At 39.1% G+C, this 20,299-nt stretch overlaps 1 protein-coding gene across 1 annotated transcript in view; it reads right to left on the bottom strand.

The window, feature by feature from the left end:
- The window catches only part of LOC124879306 (atrial natriuretic peptide receptor 1-like), a 62,666-nt gene that overhangs the window by 40,188 nt on the left and 2,179 nt on the right, over nt 1-20,299 (bottom strand). Inside the window, exons 2-5 of the mRNA XM_047383796.1 lie at nt 14,773-15,514; nt 4,569-4,759; nt 3,268-3,381; nt 3,026-3,179 (exon numbers count right to left, since the gene is read on the bottom strand). Coding sequence (XP_047239752.1) covers nt 3,026-3,179; nt 3,268-3,381; nt 4,569-4,759; nt 14,773-15,481 — 1,168 coding nt within the window. The 5' untranslated portion in view covers nt 15,482-15,514. The remainder of the gene's footprint in view (nt 1-3,025; nt 3,180-3,267; nt 3,382-4,568; nt 4,760-14,772; nt 15,515-20,299) is intronic.

Raw genomic sequence — 20,299 nt, 5'->3', positions numbered from 1 at the left:
CTATTTTTAATTTAGAGGGATGGTATTAAATGTTATTAATCACAGCAATACAACAAATTAATATATAATATATAAAATACAGATACGTATAACAAACTTAAGATAATGTTTAAGTAAACTTAGCTAAAACTCTGCTAAAAGACAAACAAAAAACATGAGTCTTAAGTATATATATAATATAATAAATGGTCTCAGTTGCCGTCAGATCCGCAGGAGGGTTAGTCTACAGGCGAGGGCCTAGAATAAGAAAACGATACCTCACAGTGGGCTTTTGTTCTTACTTTGCGTATTATCTAAAGACCTTTTTCAAACGAGCTGATTTGGGTTGCTTATATCATGAAGGACATCTAAAATCAATCCTAAATTTTACAGTTAGCCTAATCATGGATTTTAAAATTGGTCTAAAGTGAACTCTTTTCCAGGTCTTCTTTAGACTTTATGGAGCTGAATTTTGTAGTAGTTGTAGAGGGGTTACATTCTTTTTTAGGATGAACAGAACACAGGCTATTGCATTAATCTAAATCTGTTAAGATTTTTAATGTGATCTCAAGGTTTGTAGTTTTACTCTAAGTTTCTCTCTCTGCGTAGGCCATTGCCAATTAATAAAACATAATTTTTTTGGGATTGAGCTGAAGGCATGGTCGTTGTTAACATCGAAATATCTAAAATATACATAAAAAGTGCATTAATTAGCTGTGGGTCTGCTTAGCTATGAAAATTAATGCTGTGTCTCCTGATGATCTTTCCCAGTGGCAGCATGCATATATCAAAAAGTATAGCACCCAGCACAGATCCTTGGGGAACTCCATGTCTCACTTTATAATGTGTCACAGTTTCACAAAAAAATGTTTTGTCAGAAATTATTTAAACAACTGAAGAACAATTCATTGTGAGTGTATTAAGTAATTTGTTGTGATCAACTGTATCATAGGCTGAGAAAGGAATCAGTATTCAAGGAAAGACGGTTAAACGTTAAAATATTGATATTAGATGCAAATCTAAATCCAACTGTGGATTGAAGTTTAATTTTAATTGTTCATTTCATCCAAATCCAAATCCAAAGCTGTTGTAAACACTGTTTTCAGTCCTGGTTTAGTGGTACCAACATTTTCTGCACATCTGAGAGTTTGTTCCAAAGCTGAGAAGCATAAAAACTAAAGGCTGCCTGAGTCTGGTTTAGTTTAGGTCCTGGGAAAACTGACCAAGTAGGTGTCTAAAGAGGGGTCTACATGGTTCATACTTAACAAGCAAGTGAGAAATATTTTTCAGCCCAAGACTGTTAAGTGCTTTATAATAAACCAACAACAGAATTTTAAAATTCATTGTTTAATAAACAGGGAGCCAGTGCAGTGAATATAAAGACGATAGAGTTTGAAAATGTCTCATGGGGCTACGTGGAGTAATGAAGAGATGCACAAAACCAAAGTAGCAACAGAAACCCAGATGAGACAGACTTTCTTCTTCATGTTTTTTTTCTTCTCGATCAGTGCAACACTGCCCACGAAACAAACCGTTGCAACTGCATAATTTTTTTGGTGCGGCCTAAAAAAACCTCTGTGTGAAAGCAAACCAGGCCAACTAAAGGTGTGAATTACCAATCCCAGGACCGGACCAGCAGTGTGAATGCACCCTGAGTCTAGTTGAGTACTGATCTCAATCCTTGCATTTTTGAGGCCAAAAACAATTATTTCTGTCTCATTCTGGCCCATCAACTAATTTTTATGATGGGTCAGAACCATATTTAGGTCAAGTACCGATGGTTTGTTCAGATCCAGGTTTTTATCTGAGAACATTAACCAACCTAATGAATGTTATCATTGTACTAATACTGGACCTGAATCATGAGTAAATTACAAATCAGTCTGTAGTTATTTAGTATGAAGGCATCAGATGGGGTTTAACAACAGCAGTCTGATACGAAATCCCCTTATCGGAAAATGTTTTTCCAGCCAAAGAAATAAAAAAATGGTGCAGATATTGGATCTGAAAGTTTTCTGTTTTAATTGTGAGATGGTTCTGCTGAGCCTTTCAGCATCAATCAGGACAAAAACCCCTCTAATGTCTCCTCACCAGCTGAGAACGAGTGCAAGGCAGTAATATCTCATTTCTAAAGCTGAGCAAAATGCAACCTTATGTTCAATATTGTCCTTCTGGTGTAGGCAGAACTCTTCACGTTTTAAAGTGATGAAGATAATAGTATAGCGGAAACAGGTTTAATTAAGCTGTTGAAAACTGAGAAGACCATTTTTTGGATTGTTTAGTAATTTTTATGTGTCTGTATTTCTTGCATCATCAAATAACCATTTTTTCTTCACGGTTGCATAATTCTTTTTCCCAGTATTTCAGTTGCTCCATTCAGTTACTCCAGTGTCACAGGTTGTTCTCAGGTGCTTACACTCAGGCAATCAGTCTCACCGGTTTCTTGTTCATACACTACACGATGTACTATCATGTTAGGGTACGAAGACTGGACAGGAACTGAAAGGAAATGTTCAATGTGAGACACTTTACCTACACTCTTTAATTTATACATGCTGCCACTGTGAACGATCAGAAGACAGAGCAACTGAAAGACCTTAAAAACAGTTGGTGAAAACACTTTATCAGGACTCCTTTAAAGGATTACGAGAACGTTTGGAAAATAAATGACTGCTCTGTACTACATGAAATATCTATAATGGTGTTAAAATTCATTCTTTTCAACACATATGTTAAGTATTTCATGTATGACAAACATATAATTATTCAAACATGTTTTTTTGTGAATAAATGTGTGAAATTAAAGGTATATGTTGCTAGTAATAATCTCATAAAGTGCAGCATTTGTGCAGCTATATTTTAACACAGAGGAGAAAATGAGATGGATATTTCTGCTCTCTGTGGTTTTCTGATTAATAACACACATTTTCAAAGCAGACTGTTCTTGTCCAACACTGTGCTCTGATTGGTTCACCATTGACATTACATTCCTATCCAACCGCCAAGTCTGTCCAGAACAGGCAAACATGAAAACGAGAAGGATCACCTGAGAAGGTCCTGTTCCACATCCTACGGGTCACCAAATCTCCTTTGGGTCTCTTGATGGGTCCTGGTCCTGTTCTCTGCTGGCTCAAAGTCTCATTCAGAGCCTGAGAGTACAGCATCACTCCATCGTAGAAACTTGCTGCTACCAGGTTGTACTAAGAGGGGCACATAGACATGTCAGGTTAACAGGATACATCTGCTTGACATCCTCTTGCATGCATAAATCATGGTAAATGTATTTACCAGAGAGTCTTTGATGGTGAAGTTGAAACTTTCTTTTGCATCTCTTTTCAGAGTTTCAACAAACTGGAAATACTCTGGGTTGTGGGGCTCCATGTATGTCAGCACCTTCACACTCTGACAAGAGACATGCAGGATCGTATATTGATGAGTTGCAAACCAATCAATCAAGTCAGTGATTGTTTATGTACTTTCTTTGGAACAGAAAGTTTCCATTACTGTCACATAATTGGGGGAAAACAAAACCAAGGAAACCCTTGTTACTTAAAATGGAATAAAAGCTTCAGTGGCTTTAAAGTGTTGATAATCAGATCATTTGATAAATTGATCTAGAGCATACAGATGTGTGTTAAGTCAATGTCAAGTAGGAAAGACATTAGCAATGACCTTAGCAACTGTAGGAAAGGTTGTAAGGTCAATTCCAAGACATTTGAAGCCTCTAATTCTGCACCAAGAAGTTTTATGCACAGGGGGAAAACATTTAATGCAGCTGCCAAACCTCTTAGATGTCACTGTAAATTAAACAGTCAGATCATGCAATGCTAAGAGAAGATGACACTACAGATCAGATACTACAGATAACTGAAGTTAGCAAGGTTACATCTGAATGAATCACAGTGTGATACTACAGTATGTCATTTCGTGAGATATGACTCAAATAATTTTTTTTAGCCAGAAAACTGAACGCTGCAAATTAAACAACTCACACCAACTGTCAAGCACAGTGGTGGAGGGGTGATGATGTGGGCTGATCTGTTGAACTGATCTGTATAGCAACTTATAAACAGAGTCAAGTCTGAGGCCATCTGCCTGGAAGGTGAAGTTTGGCTATAACTGGGTTATCAACATGATCCCGAAGAAAGGTGTAAATCTACAACAGAAGGGCTGAAAAAGAAAAGTCTCAGGATGATGCAATGGTCCAGTCATAGTTCAGTCCCCAACCAGACGGAAATGCTACACCGGGACTTTAAGAGAGCTCCACGGAAACATTTACTGTATGTCGGCCGATGACAAGGTTGTAAAGAAGAGCCTGGCCAAAATTTCTCCAAAACAGCGTGAGATAACAAAAACATACAGAAAACAACTACTTCAAGTTATAGCTGGTAAAGGTACTTCTACAAGCTGTTAAATTAGGGCTGGACTTAGTTGTTCGTATAATTGTACATCTTCTACAACAAAGCTGAGTTTTCCTAGCAGGGTTTTTCATTTTAGTCATAGTCGCATAGAAACAATCTTATCTGTAAGTCAACAACAGGAAACAAACAACTAGAGAACATCAAACAAAAAACAGAAAAACTCCTCACCCTGAAGGCCAGTTTGGCTGCGTAGTCGTCCTGATCTCCTCGGTACCAGGGCCTGGCGGATCGTCCACCACCGAGGCCCTCAGCAAAAAGATCAATGAAGAAGAAGACAAAGTTCTCCAGGTCAGCCCCCTCCTTCCAGAACTGGACCATCAGATTCCTGAAGATGTCCAGGGGGCAGCAAACGTACACCACTGCCAAAGAGAGCAAACTGACTTCATTATGAGGAGAATGAAGATCCTTTTTACAATGCAGAAACCTTTAGCCACTAAAGAAAACTTGTTTTCTCCATATTTTCCAAATGGGAGAAAACCAACCTGGAAACAGAATGTGGGATTTTTCATTGTTATGCTTTTGTTCAGCTTAATCCTCTTCAACCACTTTAATTATTGTCATTTAATTTGCGTTTGCAGTTATCCTGTCCTTTTTTGTCACTGTGTTTCTGTTGTATGAACCCTTAAAGCTGCGTGTGACTCCACTTTCTGTCCTTTTGATCAGATTTAGAGGCTCGCTCTACTAGCTTTGTCTTTGGAGTTATTTTGTGCTTTGTGATGATTTTTATTTGTTACACTCACTTCAGCTCTTTTCGAGGCTGTTAAGACATTGTCCTAACACAGAAAATATGGCACTCTCTTTACAAATATTTTCTGTCCCCTTAATTGTTTTGTGTGTTTCTACAGACATTTTGCCTTAGTGTTAATTTTCAAGGTATTGTTTATAGTAGTTTTGTGTCTCTTCATGATCATTTGGTTTTCCATAGCTGTTTTCTGCAGGCTTTAATACATCCTGTTCCATCTGTTCCACTTTTAAGCTGTTCTGATGCTGTTCGGGCGTTTCCTCACATTGCACTCATCTAGCCTTGTTGTGTCATTCTCAAACACATTGCCGGCCACTCAGTGCTTCAGGGCCCAGTTTGACTCAAGCAGATTGTAAACCAGACTCAGTCTAACAGGGCTCATGACCTCAGCTCTCCGTCTCCATGGTGATAATCAAAGAACTCCCTCTAACGAGCTCAGTGGCTAGACAGGACACACTCATCAAGGACGTTGTGAACGATACTTCAGCATAGGTGTAAACTCACCTTTCAAGACACACATAAGTTTCCTTAGAATTAAAAACATGTTCATAGGAGACTAGATGGATTGTTTTTGCCATTACAGACCCTGTTTTATTTACTATTTCACAGTTCAGTTCAGTTCAGTTCAGTTTTATTTATACTGTGTAAAACAGGTATATGGTGGGGGGGGGGGGGGGTTGCGACCCTTGCCGGTACTTGGATCGGATGGGGGGTGATGGTGGAGCTGAGCTGGTTGGTGGTTCTCCCTTGGCTGATGTTGCAGTGTTGGTGATGTTGTGTGTGTGTTTGCGGGGTCATGGTGGGGGACAGTCAGCCCCTGGTGCACGCCACTTGCCAGGGACTGCTTTGCGGGTGATTAGATCACATCTTGGTGAGGTTGGGGGGGGGGGGTCTATTGTGGGCACGGGGCTCGGTGGTCTTGTGCCCTCGCGTCCAGTTGCTTCACACACCAGGTCGTTTGGGTTGTGCCCTGTCCTAGTCTGGGCTGGTTGCCCCTCTGGAGTATCAGCACCCGGACCTGGGAAAATGGAGTGTGTATGGGGAGTGAGGAGTGAATATACGGCTTCTATTTTTGTGTGTGTGGGTGTAACTGTCTGTATGTCTATGTCTGAGGGAGGGAACGTGTGATTGTGACTGTGTGTGCCTGTTGTTTTGTCAGGTTTGGGTCTTGGGCCCCCCCTCTCCTGGATCATTTCAGGGCTCCCATCGGAAGTGGGCCCTATTTCCTCCCCGACACACTCCCTGCCGGTGACTGGTGCCTCTACCTGCTGGTGTGTTTGTGGTTCTCGGTGTCTGGGCCTGGTTGCTCAGGTGTGTACCGTCTCACTCCCGGTGGCTAACATTTTAGTGTGACATTATGCAGCTGCAATAAACAAGTGAATTTAAAACTTTTTACACATCTTTGCTTTTAAGCATACACTGCACTTTATACTGTCATAGCAAAGGTACTGGGCAGAAAAACAACAAAAAACCTTCAGAAATCCCAGAGGACTGTTGTTCAGTGTCACTTAAAAAGGCTGCCAGAATAACTGGCTCCTTGAAAGAAAAATATAAAAGGATCTGGAATGGTTCAAAACATTCCCGCTGCACTGTACGGTATTTTTTTTCCACCAGATAACAAAATATTAATCTTGCATGAGAACAAGTGAAAACATCCTTCCCGCACTCTCCCCAAACATTTGAGCTAGTCCTGTTATACCACATTCTGCTTAAATCTGGACAGACTGAAAATATCTGCCTCCCCAGTGTCACTCAAAGTCCTACAGTGAAAGAAAAATTGCCCTCCCCAGCCCGCTCCACTTACTCCCCGAGGTGGACTCCATAATTGCGGGCAGCGAGTTTCACATGTGAAACCCAGAAACTTCCACAATGTTTGTCTTTAGTAAACTGTTTTTAATAAAACTTAAGAAAAAAAAAAAGAGTTTGACAGGGGGAGACTTGTTGCTCTGACACAAGCACATGTTTCCTGTTTCCATGGCTTCAGAGGACATTAATCTGACTTACACCTATTTCTGAAAAACTTTCTCCAGTCGTTACCATAACTACCACTTGACTAACCCTTTCCCCAACCTCAACTAAACAATAAATGTCTTCACTTTAATATGTTTTGATATACGATATGTGGAACCGAAGACACTTCCCCATAATGTGGCTGTGTAAACGGATTTGCATCCCCGCAACATGAATTATATCTGCCAAGCGCACAGACACACACCGAGGGGTAATTACTTTGAGGACGTCCAACATTGCCGAAGGGCAGCAGCTGGTGTCGGTTAGAGGAAAGCAGGAGCAGTTAGCGAGTCTGTGATGATGTCACGCCAAACATCAAACTGCACCCAGTATGTTTTGGTCCTGCTGGGGTCTAAATGGTTATTAACACTTCAATAACATCTGAACAGGATTTACATGTAAAGGTCTTGATAATATGCACACATAGCAGCAAATTTATTGCAAAATTGTAAAAAACAAAGTCCAGCCAGTGTTTTATTTAGCCACACACATGGTTATTTATATGATTTAGAATAAGGTTTTATATAAAATCTTAAAATACCTAATAAAACAAATGTTAGATCATGTGCCTGTGCTAGGACTGTGTTCAGCTGCAAGTAAACAGAAATAAAAGGTGTGACATAAATGTAGTGAACTAATGTTCAGAGGATTTACAGTGTAGTGACCAAGAACACCTCAGATTTGACCCTTCACATACATTTACAGTGCTGAGAAAAAAATATTTCCTCTTGCATAGATTTGTTCTATTTTTGCTGTTTTTGTCACACTTTTCAGATCATCAACAAATTTTAATATCAGACAAAGATAACTTGAGTGAGAACAAAAAACTATTTTCAAATGCTGATTTCAGATGAAAAGCTACACAATGCACCCTGGTCCTATATAAAAATATAATTACCCCCCTTGTTAAAGACATGAATTAACTGCAACTGGTTCAATTTCAAGAGCCACGCCCTGGTCTATTTAGTGTCACACATGTAAAATTAATAATCAATTAAATAGAACCTGTTTGACATCATGGCGTAGGCTAAAAGATCTCAAAACGTAACATGTCAAGGCCCTGATCTAAAAACATTACAGAACAGCCATTGCCATTGATCAGTCTGGAAAAGGTTGCAAAACCATTTCTGACTGGGATTCCAGTGAACCAGAGTGAGAGACATTATGCACAAAAGAAGAAAACATAGTGCAGCAATGAACCTTCCCAGGAAAGACCATCTGACCCAAAATTACTCCAAGAGAACATCAACAACTTATCTTGGAGGTCACCAAAGAACCTAGAACAACATCTAAAACACTTCAGGCTTCATTGTCCATAGTTAAGGACAGTCATTCTGATTCAACACGAAGAAAGTATAGCGTCCTTGGAAGAGTAGCCAAAACAAGACTTTTGTAAAAATATTCTGTGGAATGACAAAACTAAAGTGGAACGTTTTGGAAGGTGTGCATCCTTTTACATGTGGTGTAAAACTGATACAGCATTCCAGGAAAAGAACATACCGACAGTCAAAAATGGCTGGTTTGCTGCTTCAGGACCTAAATGGTTGGCTGTAATTGATGGAACCATAAAATCTGCTCTCTATCAGAAAATCCTGAAGGAGAACATCTGGAGAACATCAGTTTGTGACCTTAAGCTTAAGTTCACTCGGGTTATGCAGCGGGACTATGACCTGAAGCGAATGAGCAGGTCCACCTCTGAATGTCTTAAAACAACAACAAAAAACAATAAAAAGGAAATAAATGAAGGTTTTGGAATGAACTAGTTAAAGTCTGGACTTCAACTAGATTGAGATGTTGTGGGATGACCTTAAAGGGGTTCTTCACACTTGACCACCGTCCAACATGCCTGAATCTAAACAGTTCCCAAGAAGAGTGGACCAAAGTTATGGTGAGAAACTTGTTCCATCAGAAACTGAATTTGAATTACTCTGACTGAATTTGTATTTGTGCATTTTGAAGTTAAATGCATGAATTTCACTAAACTGAATTTTATGGTTTGAAACTGAATTCGTTGCTTTTAAAATGTATTTCGTTGTATTAAAAATTCAGTTTGACTACTTTCACTTTCAGGTCTGTAATTCAATTTCAGTCCCAAAATTCAGTTTTTGGTGTCACACATCCGGGTCCTTGAGGATAGGCACAGATTAATCAAACACATATTCATCGATTTACGTTTCACATCAGGTTAAACTTCCTTTACGGCATGTTGAACAGGAGCAGTGCAGCTACATGAGCTTAGCGGATGTCAATCATCTAGTCAAATGAGTATCTATAAGAAGCGTCATGTAAACAAATGATGGTCAAACAGTAACACTTATGCTACCTGTAGCTATTAGCTAAACATGCCAGATTAGCTTAGTTTGCCGCCGGTGTTACGTTGGTCTGCGTTTCTCTTGCCCTTACCTCAGCGTCACTTATGTTGCCTAGCAACCGCGTTAGCGTGAAGCGCAGAGCTGTGAAGCCGAACAAATGGAGCCTGAAGGTTAATAACGCTAAATAACTACAGGGTTTTTATTTACCCTTTTACATATTGCTGATGGCTTATAATGCTGTTTTGTTTTAAAATGTTATAGTTTTATGATATTGTTCATTATTCAGCCAATTAAAATGTTGAAAATATTGTTTATGTTCATAGATATAAAAATCTAACACTAGATAAAATACATTGATGACAAATACCATTTGTTTAATTTATTTGCAAAGCTTTCAACAAGTTAAACACTAACATATTAACTTTAGGAACAAAGTTTAAATGAGTTTATTTGCAGAGCATAATAGTAATAATAATAATAATTATTATTATTATTATAAATAAACCAAACATTAATATTAGATTTCATCTGACTGAATTATATCTGTTTAACTTCCACCCATTGGGGAAACCCAGCGGGAGTTTGAAAACAATGTGCCAGGAGTCAGCTGTTCTCTCGGGGTTTAGCGCACCTCAACCACCCGGTCAGCTGACAGCTAGCGAGGCGAGCGGCTGCTGGAGCAGCGGACGAACACATCGACGCATTTGTGTAATTAAACGATATCTTCATAAACTGATCAGATATTTTAGGTTTACACAACTACATTCTCGTCTAAAAACATTGTAAAAGTTCAGTTGTTTCACAGAATGCGTAATATAATTTTATTCACAGCTTTTCTCTCTCCTCCAGCCTTTGCTACTTCCGTTTGAACGATTTACTTTGACCCGCAATGAATCATGGGATAGGGTGAGCCACGGAGGATACACTGGACCCATCTTTCAAATCTGGGGATAAGGACGCATTTGTTGGAACCTTGGAGATTGGACAGCATTCGTCGCCTCATCCAGGACGTTATCGGTCTATAAATGCATCCTTCAACAGAATGCAGTCCTAAATTTGGACACAGCAATAGTGAATGACATCCATGAATCAGAAAATCTGTGTTTGATTAATCTGTGGCTTCAAGAACCCGGATGTGTGACACAAAAAACTGAATTTTGGAACTGAAATTGAATTACAGACCTGAAAGTGAAAGTAGTCAAACTGAATTTCTAATACAACGAAATACATTTTAAAAGCAAATTAATTCAGTTTCAAACCATACAATTCAGTTTCAGTTTAGTTAAATTAATTTTCAAACCAATGCATTTAATTTCAAATTACACAAATACAGTTTGAGCAATTCAAATTCCGTTTCTGATGGCACACGTTTCTTCCCATACAAAGCTCCTACTCAGTGATGCATAAGACTCAAAAACATTATGGTAGATGTTGTCACTAAGAGCGGCACAACCAGTTATTTGGTTTACGTACAATTACTTTTCACAAAGGGCCAGGTTGTTTCAGATTGTTCTCTTCCCATGATAAATAGATTTTGTATTTAATCAGGTTATCTTTGCCTCATAATACAATTTGTATGATGACCTGAAACATTTAAGAGTGACCAAAACAAAACCCAAAACAGAAAAAATCTGTTAGGGGGCAAATAGTTTTCCTCAAAACTGTATTTGCGTTTTTCAGCTGAAGTATTTAAAGCATTCCCTTTATACCTGAATTAAAAAGTAATGTAGTTAAGACAAGGGTAGAGCTATGCATTTTCTTAAATAAAAGTAGTTGAATTGCCTAGAAATTCTAATATTTTATGTGAATAATGTATTGTTTTCCACAATACAATGTAATATTGCACTGCTAACATGTTCACAAGGTGGTAAGGTAATGGACCAAGGTGTTTCCCCAACACCACCAAGCAGGGCTGCTATGTTTAACACAAAACCTGCCAAAACACAAGACAAACTTGAAGTGATTCTGTTTGTTTCTGCAATTGCAGTTTCTTTGGAAAGGGTTACAAAGCTGGGAAAACTATGGCCCTGAGCGAGCAGCATTGTTAAGATATTGTACACCTTTAAAGTTATGTTGTTATGTATTGTTTGATTGGATGACTGAACACAGCAGACTTAGTAGTAGGGTTAGCAAAGGCATGAGCTGAAGGACATGAGTCAAGCCTAACTTTGCTAAAGCAGCAGCAAAGAACATTGTATTTTTTCATGAGCCTAATATGTTTTAATTCTTATACTCTGTCTTTGGGATTTTAGTCTGTAAGAGGTGATATATGAATACAATTTATTTGCTTAATTATGATGTCATTCCTGTTAAGTGGAAGTGAAATTACATTTGGGGTTTTTGTACAAATAAAACAGTAATTTTTAGGTATTGCCAGATTTTCAGTTTTCTTTAAATCTGGACTTTGACTGGGCCATTCTAACACATAAATATGCTTTGATGTAAACCATCCTAATGTAGCTCCGGCTGTATGTTCACATCCGTTGTCCTGCTGGTAGATGAATCTCTGTCCCAGTCTCAACTCTTTTGCAACCTCTAACAAGCCTTCTTTCAGGCTTGGCCTGTCTATTCATCTCCCCATTGCCCTCCCTGGTCCAGTTGAAAGAAAAGCATCCCAACAGCCTGCTGCTGCCACCACCATGTTTCACCATGGAGATGGTACATTTAGAATACTGTGTCATGTTTTATTTGCTCATCTGATCAGTGCATCATCTTTCAGGTGTTTGCTGGGTCTTCTACATGGCTTGTGACAAACTGTGTATGGGACCTCTTCAGGATTTATTATAACAATAGCTTTCCTCTGGCCATTCCTCGATAAAAGCCAGATTTGTGGAGTGCATGTGTAGCTGTTCTGTGAAGAAAATCTCTGCTCTGAGCTGTGGATCCAGGAATATTTGCATAATAATCAAATCATTCCCAGTAAAATTGAATGGCATTTGTTGTTGAAATGTCCAAATAGAATGTAAGGTTGAAGCCAGTGTGTCAGCTCACTGATTTAACCAATTTGTATCAGATTATCAGGTTTCATGTTGGAATAAGCATTCATACATGTGGTTATACATGATACCGTAACTTCTGCAGTTACTTCACTCCGTGACGGCAGCGGCATGTTTCACATCAAATAAACAGAGGATTAAAGGGACAGATTCCTTTTCCCTCCACATTTAGATCCTGATTACTTACAGGTGCAAACAACAAATGCACTCACATTAGTCTTCCCAACAGAGGGGATCACCAGGAAAATACACTCAACTGATTCTGTTGCTGAGCTAAAAACTGAAACTTCACACAGAGGTCCAGCCAAACTGTTCTGACGATGCAGGAATGTCCTCCTTACAATGCAGGAATGTCGTCACTCCCGAGGCCCTAAACTGAAATTACTGCCAATAAATGCTGGATGTAAAACAAAACAAAAAAGCACACAAACTCAAATGGGCTAACAGATATAAAACTGAGGTCAGTCATTAACCACTACGTAGAAAAATCAAGCAATAATTAACTTTCATTTACCGGCATCAAGGGAGGGAGAGAGATCCAAAACAAGGGAGGTTGAGGAAAGTACGACAGGAGGAAACAAAGGGGAAAGAGCACATGGGAGTGAAGCGGAATCAAAACAGGGAAGTCAATGCTGGACCTAGAAAGCTCATGCAAACCCGACGGATGAGTGATCATAAAGGAAAAATGAAAAGAAAACAGGGAAAAAGTAGAGAAATTATGAGGAGAAAAAGTCTTATTTTACTTACTATCAGATAAAGATAACCTGAGTAAATACAAAAAGCAGTTATTAAATTTTCATTTTATAAGGAAAAAAAGCTATTCAAACCAGCCTATATATGAAAAGACTATCATCAAACTACTACGACTCTTTGACATCATTGTGGAGGAAATTTGTCCCCAATTTTATCAATGACATGCTTAAGGTCATGCAACAGCATCTCAATCACATTTAAGTCTGAACTTTGACTTGACCACATTGTCCTGCACAACACCCCCCAAATGTTCCTTAGTGATTTTCTGGCAGAGAGCAGAATTCATGGTTCTATCAATTACAACAAGTCGTGCAGGTCCTGGAGCAGCAAAGAAGCCCCATATCATCACACTCCCCTCCCCATGTTTGGCTGTTGGTATAATGTTCTCTTTGTGAAATGCTGCGTTGATTTAACACCAAATGTAATGGGACACAAACATTCCAGAAAGTTCTACTTTTGTCTCATCAGTCCACAAAATATTTTAAGTCTTCCAGATCATCAAAATGTTTTTGGTAAATGTGAAACGGACCTTTGTGTTCTTTTTTGTCAGCAGTAGTTCTGGGCTAAATTATGGACTCTGACCTTAACTGAGACAACTGAGGCCTGCAGAGCTTTAGACATTGTTCAAAGCTCTTTTGGATAAGTCGTTGATGTACTCTTGGAGGACGTTTGGAGGCTCACCACTATACAAACTTTTCTCCATTCATGGACGATGTGGTTCACAAATTTTCTTTGTGACCCTTTCCAGGCTGACTTTGTTTCTCATCTCTTCTTGAATTTATTTAGATTGGGTCTGTTGTGTTGCTTTGTGATAGATTTTAGCCTACTTCATGTTGTCAGACGGGTTCTGTAATTTCTTGATTAGGTGTGGCTGGTGAAATTTAACTCAGCCTTTTCAAATATATATGGTTAATCATGGTTATCGTATGATTTAATAAAGGTGGGGCAATTACTTTCTCACATAAATGTTGGTTTGGACAGCTTTTTTACCTTAATAAATGAAATTGTTATTTGAAAACTGCTTTTTGTATTTACTTGCTTGTTGTTTCATTTGTTTTCTTTTAATGACATGAAACATTTAAGTGTGTAAAATCAAAATATGTACATTAAAGAACTTGCTGTTGATTGATATATAGACTGAAATGGGAGTTTTTAGTGTTGAAGCATTCAATAAATAGAATAAAATAAATAATATTTTGGAGTATTTATCCACTGGTCAGTTCAGATCAAGCAAAAATCTGCCAGTTTTCCATGAGAAAACCATAAAAAATAAAATAAAAAATAAACATAGGGAAGCCGATTTATCCAAGAAATACGAGGGTCAATGAAAAATAAAACAGGAGGGAAATGAAACCAGTGACGAAAGCAGTTGAAGCTTGCACATTGCCATGATCATGAATCTCCAGGACAACAAATCAGTGAAAGAGTGGATTAAATGAAGTAATGAAGAGGAAGTTCCAAGACTTAAGCAAACAGTGAAAGCAGCTGGAGTGTCAGAGTTCAGATGCCCCGAAAGATACCTAGAGATAAAGCAGGAAGAATAGAAAAAGGAAGCAGACCTCTGCCGTTCTCTCGGATCTTTTGGACCACCAACTTATAGTTGATGTCATTCTCCAGTGAGTAGTCGTAGGTGCTGATGTTCTGGATTCTCAGCAGGTCATACACTCCCTCCACAGCAAAGTAGTACGGCCTGTCGTCGTTGCTGTCCTTGTTGTCGCTGTAGACAAGCATGGCATGCCGCTGCCACCCAAATGTTTCCTGGATCTTCAAACTAAACTCACCCAACTTCAGATGTGTGGGGCCCGTGTTTGTGACTGCTCCATAAGTTTTAAAGCCTATGGCACGGGCCCCAGCAGTCACCATGGGCACATCCCAGTGGGTGGTGAAACGAGCAACAGGTGAAGAAGAGTAGTCACAGCCTGGACCAATGAAAGCCCAGGGATCGTGGGCTAATTTCAGGTCAACAGCGACCAGTGGTGCCATTGAATCCGAACAGTAGCCAGCGTTGTTCTCAGAATTGCCATGAACCAGATGTAGCTTCAGACCTGGGAGTAGCCAAGGGTCACAGTTCACCCGCGAGATTGCCTGGTTGAGGGCTGGCGCCACCCGAGGCCACGACCATGGATAATCCGTGTTGGTCGTAGGCAAGATAGCTGCAAGAGTGACCTTCTGACGGTCATCTGTCATGTTGCCAGAGGAGAAGGAGCACCCATCGGATTGGATGAGAGGCACAAAGAGGAGGAGCAAGAGGCGCAGCCAGAAAGGCATGACGACGAGGAGTTTGGTAGCCTAACAGAGAATCTGCAGGGAACAGATAACACTTTTTAAAACAACCTATTAGACAACCAATGGGGAGAAACACAACACTTGGATAATCCAATATTTTGTTATGCGTAGTGCAGAGTCTTAAAATGTTCTGGTGTTCTGAATGAATTATACATTTAATAACAGAAAGCAGCCATTCTGAATAAGCATTTATACATTTATACCTTAACTAAACAGATTTGGAATTCACTGATGCGTTCCAGCTATTTTAAAATGGCAATAAAGTCCATCTCTAGACAGGCAAATCTGACAGAGACATGCCTCAAAAGCCTTGGTTTTACAATGTACTGACTCACGAGGGCTGAATATAAATGCTTTTAGATTTTGACTGGTAAAGAAAATGTAAAATCATGTATCAGTTGCTTCCCCATCTCACCTATGCATGCTTTATCTTGGTGTATCACATAAAATCTCAATAAAATGCACTGAAGCTTGTGGGATTGTGGCAATGTGACAAAACGTGAAAAGATTAAAGGGGTTTAAATATTTTTGTCTGATACTGTAAATTTTAATTTGTCTGCTCCTTGTTTTATTACTAAATAGACTTATTTCAGTTTTAAAACAGGCTGCCAGACAAGTGAAGGGGGGGGAAATGCAGCCTGTACAAGGTAAAGAAAAGTCAGTTCAATAAATATTTATGAATAAAATAGTTTTACCTTCAAAAATAGTTTTTCCATCCTGTTCACTTCTTTCTCTAAATAGAAAAACCTGTTGCATGGATAAAACCTATTTTTCTTCTGCCCAAAAACCGCTCACTCCATGGATCAAATTAGGAATGCAAACTTTCTTGTGCTGTTGGAGTAAATCTAAAGCGAGTCTTCCTCTTTTCTGAATGAATTCAATATTTCAAAAATAATGGCTGCTCTTGAGGAACTGTTGCAGCATATGGGACCACAGCCAGTGTTTCCATGTGGGATCTATAAAGTGTTACCCATTAGCTCCATGTGGGACCCATGTGTGTTTGAGGGTCCACAGATATGGAACTAATGTGTGCAAGGGAGCTGTTAACCTGCTAATTGCAGGTTAAACAGAAGGTCCGACCATGTTTACTGTTTGAGTAATGAGTAAACGTTTTCCAATGAACTGAGATGTGCAGAATGATGAAGATTTAATGTGCCGCTCTGTGAATCAGTGAAACACTCAGATGTTAAAAAAAAAAAAGCAGCAAAGATGCAAAGAGACCTGAGGACCACATATGGATGAAAACAGTATACTGTTGTTGCTTAAATGTTCACAGAGTTTAATCTGTGACTCACTGAGGCTGGTGGTGCTTGTAGCAATTCAGAAAATGTTAAAAAGACCATGATGTACCACAAGCACTACAAAGAGTTTCTGAAAACTGACTTTGCTTTTGGAGCTGCTCTAAAACAGCAGAACAGGTAAAACAACCCACGTTTTGAATAGGGGGACTGAAAAACCTGAGGATAAGAAATGATTAATTATACGTGTGATATGTTTTTATCACAAGGAACACCAAAGCAATGCATATGCGTGTGTGTTTGTCATGCAGTAGGTGTGTGTGTGTCATTGTTCTCATGCAAGATTTCAGTCTTATATAAGTCTTGCGAAACAGCAACAGATCAAACAGGACACAAACCGCTGAGGTAGTTTTTCTGATTCATCTTTATGTTTCTTAGATGTCAGTTCAGTTAAATAAGTAAGAAAACAGCAGCATGCACATCTGGGAGGAAGGTCATTCAAATTCCAAAAGACAAAAGGAAGCAGTGTTTATTTGCAGAAGTAATAGTCTTTCTCCAGTCACTGGATTCCAGGTTGAAACAAAAAGTTAAAGAAGTACAACTGGAGATGAATGAAGTGGATTATGACCTGATATGAGTGAGATAAGAAACATTAAGACAATTAGATCTTTGAACAAAAGATGTTTATCTATACAATGGGAATCATTTTAATGAAAGAACTGGCCTTAATAATAATAATAATATCATATTTCAGACCCATAGAGCCTATAAATATAAATGAGATGAAAAATAAGAAAATCCTAATCAGTCTTTTCCATGTTTTTGAACGCAGATGAGTATTTTTAAAAGCATCTTAGGGCAAAAAACGTTGTTTGTAGAATAGAATACAAATACCTTTTACTGTCCCTCAGTTGCAAAATACAAGCATACCAGCAGCAAAGTGATGGGCAAGTAGAATGCGGTAAAAATATTACAGAAAGTAAGAATGAGATACTTTAGTCTAAGGGCAAATTCAAGGCAAAAGAAACAGAATACTGTGCAGTTATTCAAAATAACATGCTCAGATTCAAAGAAATGTGCCACTAAGTAGGATAATTACAATCAATTTACAACGTGTACATGTATATTTGTGCATAACAAACATATTCTTAAAGACAGGAAGTGAGTACCTAAAATGGATGATGATCCATCAGCTGCAGTGATTATTGAATATTGTACATAAGACATGGACTGTTTTCTGGTTAAAAAAAATACCTTTTATTAGAAATATGTCAGATGGACATGTGGGCGGTAATTGGTGACTCAGAAAAGAAATAGGAATGCTCATGTCACAAATACAAACAAGCAGGGAGTAAACAGCAAGACCTCTGAGGTGACTGCTGCTGTTGTTTGTGAGCATAAAGTCTATCAGGTAAAACAATGCTTACATAGTTTTTTTCCCCTACTTTTTATATTTCCTATCTCCATTAAAACTCATCATCAGATTTTGACAGATGACATCTAAATTAATAACTGCTCTCTAAATTATATTATTGCATGTTCAGCCACGATAATTAGCTCGGGCTACAGATGTTTATTTCTTTTGTTTCTAATCCAAATGAACGAGAGTGCTAGACTGCAACTGCAACTGATTATATAACAGTATTTTAACTTCCCTTCCATCCACCACATGTGTGGCATTAGCTTGAAGTGACTTCGCAGAGCTACTACAGTGGGCTTTAGAGTTTGAATTGCTGTAGTGCAGTTGAACCATCAGGAGTAAAACAGACTGATTATGTGGAGAAAAGTGAGACTTGCACAACCACTGGATAGATCTTAAAAGTAGACCAGGAGTGCCCAACTACAGTCCTCAAGGGCTACTATACTGCAACTCTTAGATCCAGCCCTTCTCCAACACACTTGGCTATTCACAGTGGCACAGTTACTGGGATGCTGTGCACATCATGGTAAAAATGCTCGTCAGATCTGGAGCAGAAATTATGTTTGTCTGAATGATGCTAGAATTGTAGTGTTTCACAGTTTTTGCCACAAGAGGTCACTGTGGTGAGCTACAGGCAGACTGGGCACACCACAAAGAGCTTTTGTATCTCTCCAACAGGTGTTGGTTTGTTAGCTCTCCAATCTATGGCTCTCAGACATTTCTCCTGGCTTCCTCCTCCTTATGGGATAATTCAACAATCAATCTTTACTCTATGAACACAAATTTGAGCTGGATGCTTCACTATAACCATTTTATGTTTTGGATGGGTATTCTTTTATACATTGATGCCTAAGTTTGGAGTTCCAAAAGTAACATCCCCATTCTTCTGCAAGAGGACTGAGCAGGTGGAACATGAACTTGTGAGTTTGTGTGAGAACAGGTGAGAGTGTATGAGATTTAAATGCACAAACCACAAATTACTCTTCACTTACATTCACTTACATTAATAGTATGCTCGCTAGGCACATACAGGTCCTTCTCAAAATATTAGCATATTGTGATAAAGTTCATTATTTTCCATAATGTCATGATGAAAATTTAACATTCATATATTTTAGTTTCATTGCACGCTAACTGAAATATTTCAGGTCTTTTATTGTCTGGAGAAGGGCCGATTCCAGACCTTGGGGGACCTGCGGAAGCAGTGGACTGAGTCTGGAGTAGAAACATCCAGAGCCACCGTGCACAGGCCTGTGCAGGAAATGGGCTACAGGTGCCTCATTCCCCAGGTCAAGCCACTTTTGAACCAGAAACAACGGCAGAAGCGCCTGACCTGGGCTACAGAGAAGCAGCACTGGACTGTTGCTCAGTGGTCCAAAGTACTTTTTTCGGATGAAAGCAAATTCTGCATGTCATTCGGAAATCAAGGTGCCAGAGTCTGAAGGAAGACTGGGGAGAAGGAAATGCCAAAATACCAGAAGTCCAGTGTCAAGTAACCATAGTCAGTGATGGTCTGGGGTGCCGTGTCAGCTGCTGGTGTTGGTCCACTGTGTTTTATCAAGGGCAGGGTCAATGCAGCTAGCTATCAGGAGATTTTGGAGCACTTCATGCTTCCATCTGCTGAAAAGCTTTATGGAGATGAAGATTTCATTTTTCAGCATGACCTGGCACCTGCTCACAGTGCCAAAACCACTGGTAAATGGTTTACTGACCATGGTATCACTGTGCTCAATTGGCCTGCCAACTCTCCTGACCTGAACCCCATAGAGAATCTGTGGGATATTGTGAAGAGAACGTTGAGAGACTCAAGACCCAACACTCTGGATGAGCTAAAGGCCGCTATCGAAGCATCCTGGGCCTCCATAAGACCTCATCAGTGCCACAGACTGAATGCCTCCATGCCACGCCACATTGAAGCAGTCATTTCTGCCAAAGGATTCCCGACCAAGTATTGAGTGCATAACTGTACATGATTATTTGAAGGTTGACGTTTTTTGTATTAAAAACACTTTTATTTTATTGGTCTGATGAAATATGCAAATTTTGTGAGATAGGAATTTTGGGTTTTCATGAGCTGTATGCCAAAATCATCCGTATTAAGACAATAAAAGACCTGAAATATTTCAGTTAGTGTGCAATGAA

The sequence above is a fragment of the Girardinichthys multiradiatus genome, chromosome 13 (genome assembly GCF_021462225.1).
Source record: "Girardinichthys multiradiatus isolate DD_20200921_A chromosome 13, DD_fGirMul_XY1, whole genome shotgun sequence".
NCBI lineage: Eukaryota > Metazoa > Chordata > Actinopteri > Cyprinodontiformes > Goodeidae > Girardinichthys > Girardinichthys multiradiatus.
Note: the sequence above shows the minus strand (reverse complement) of the source record. Positions and strands in the feature narration are given on the sequence as shown.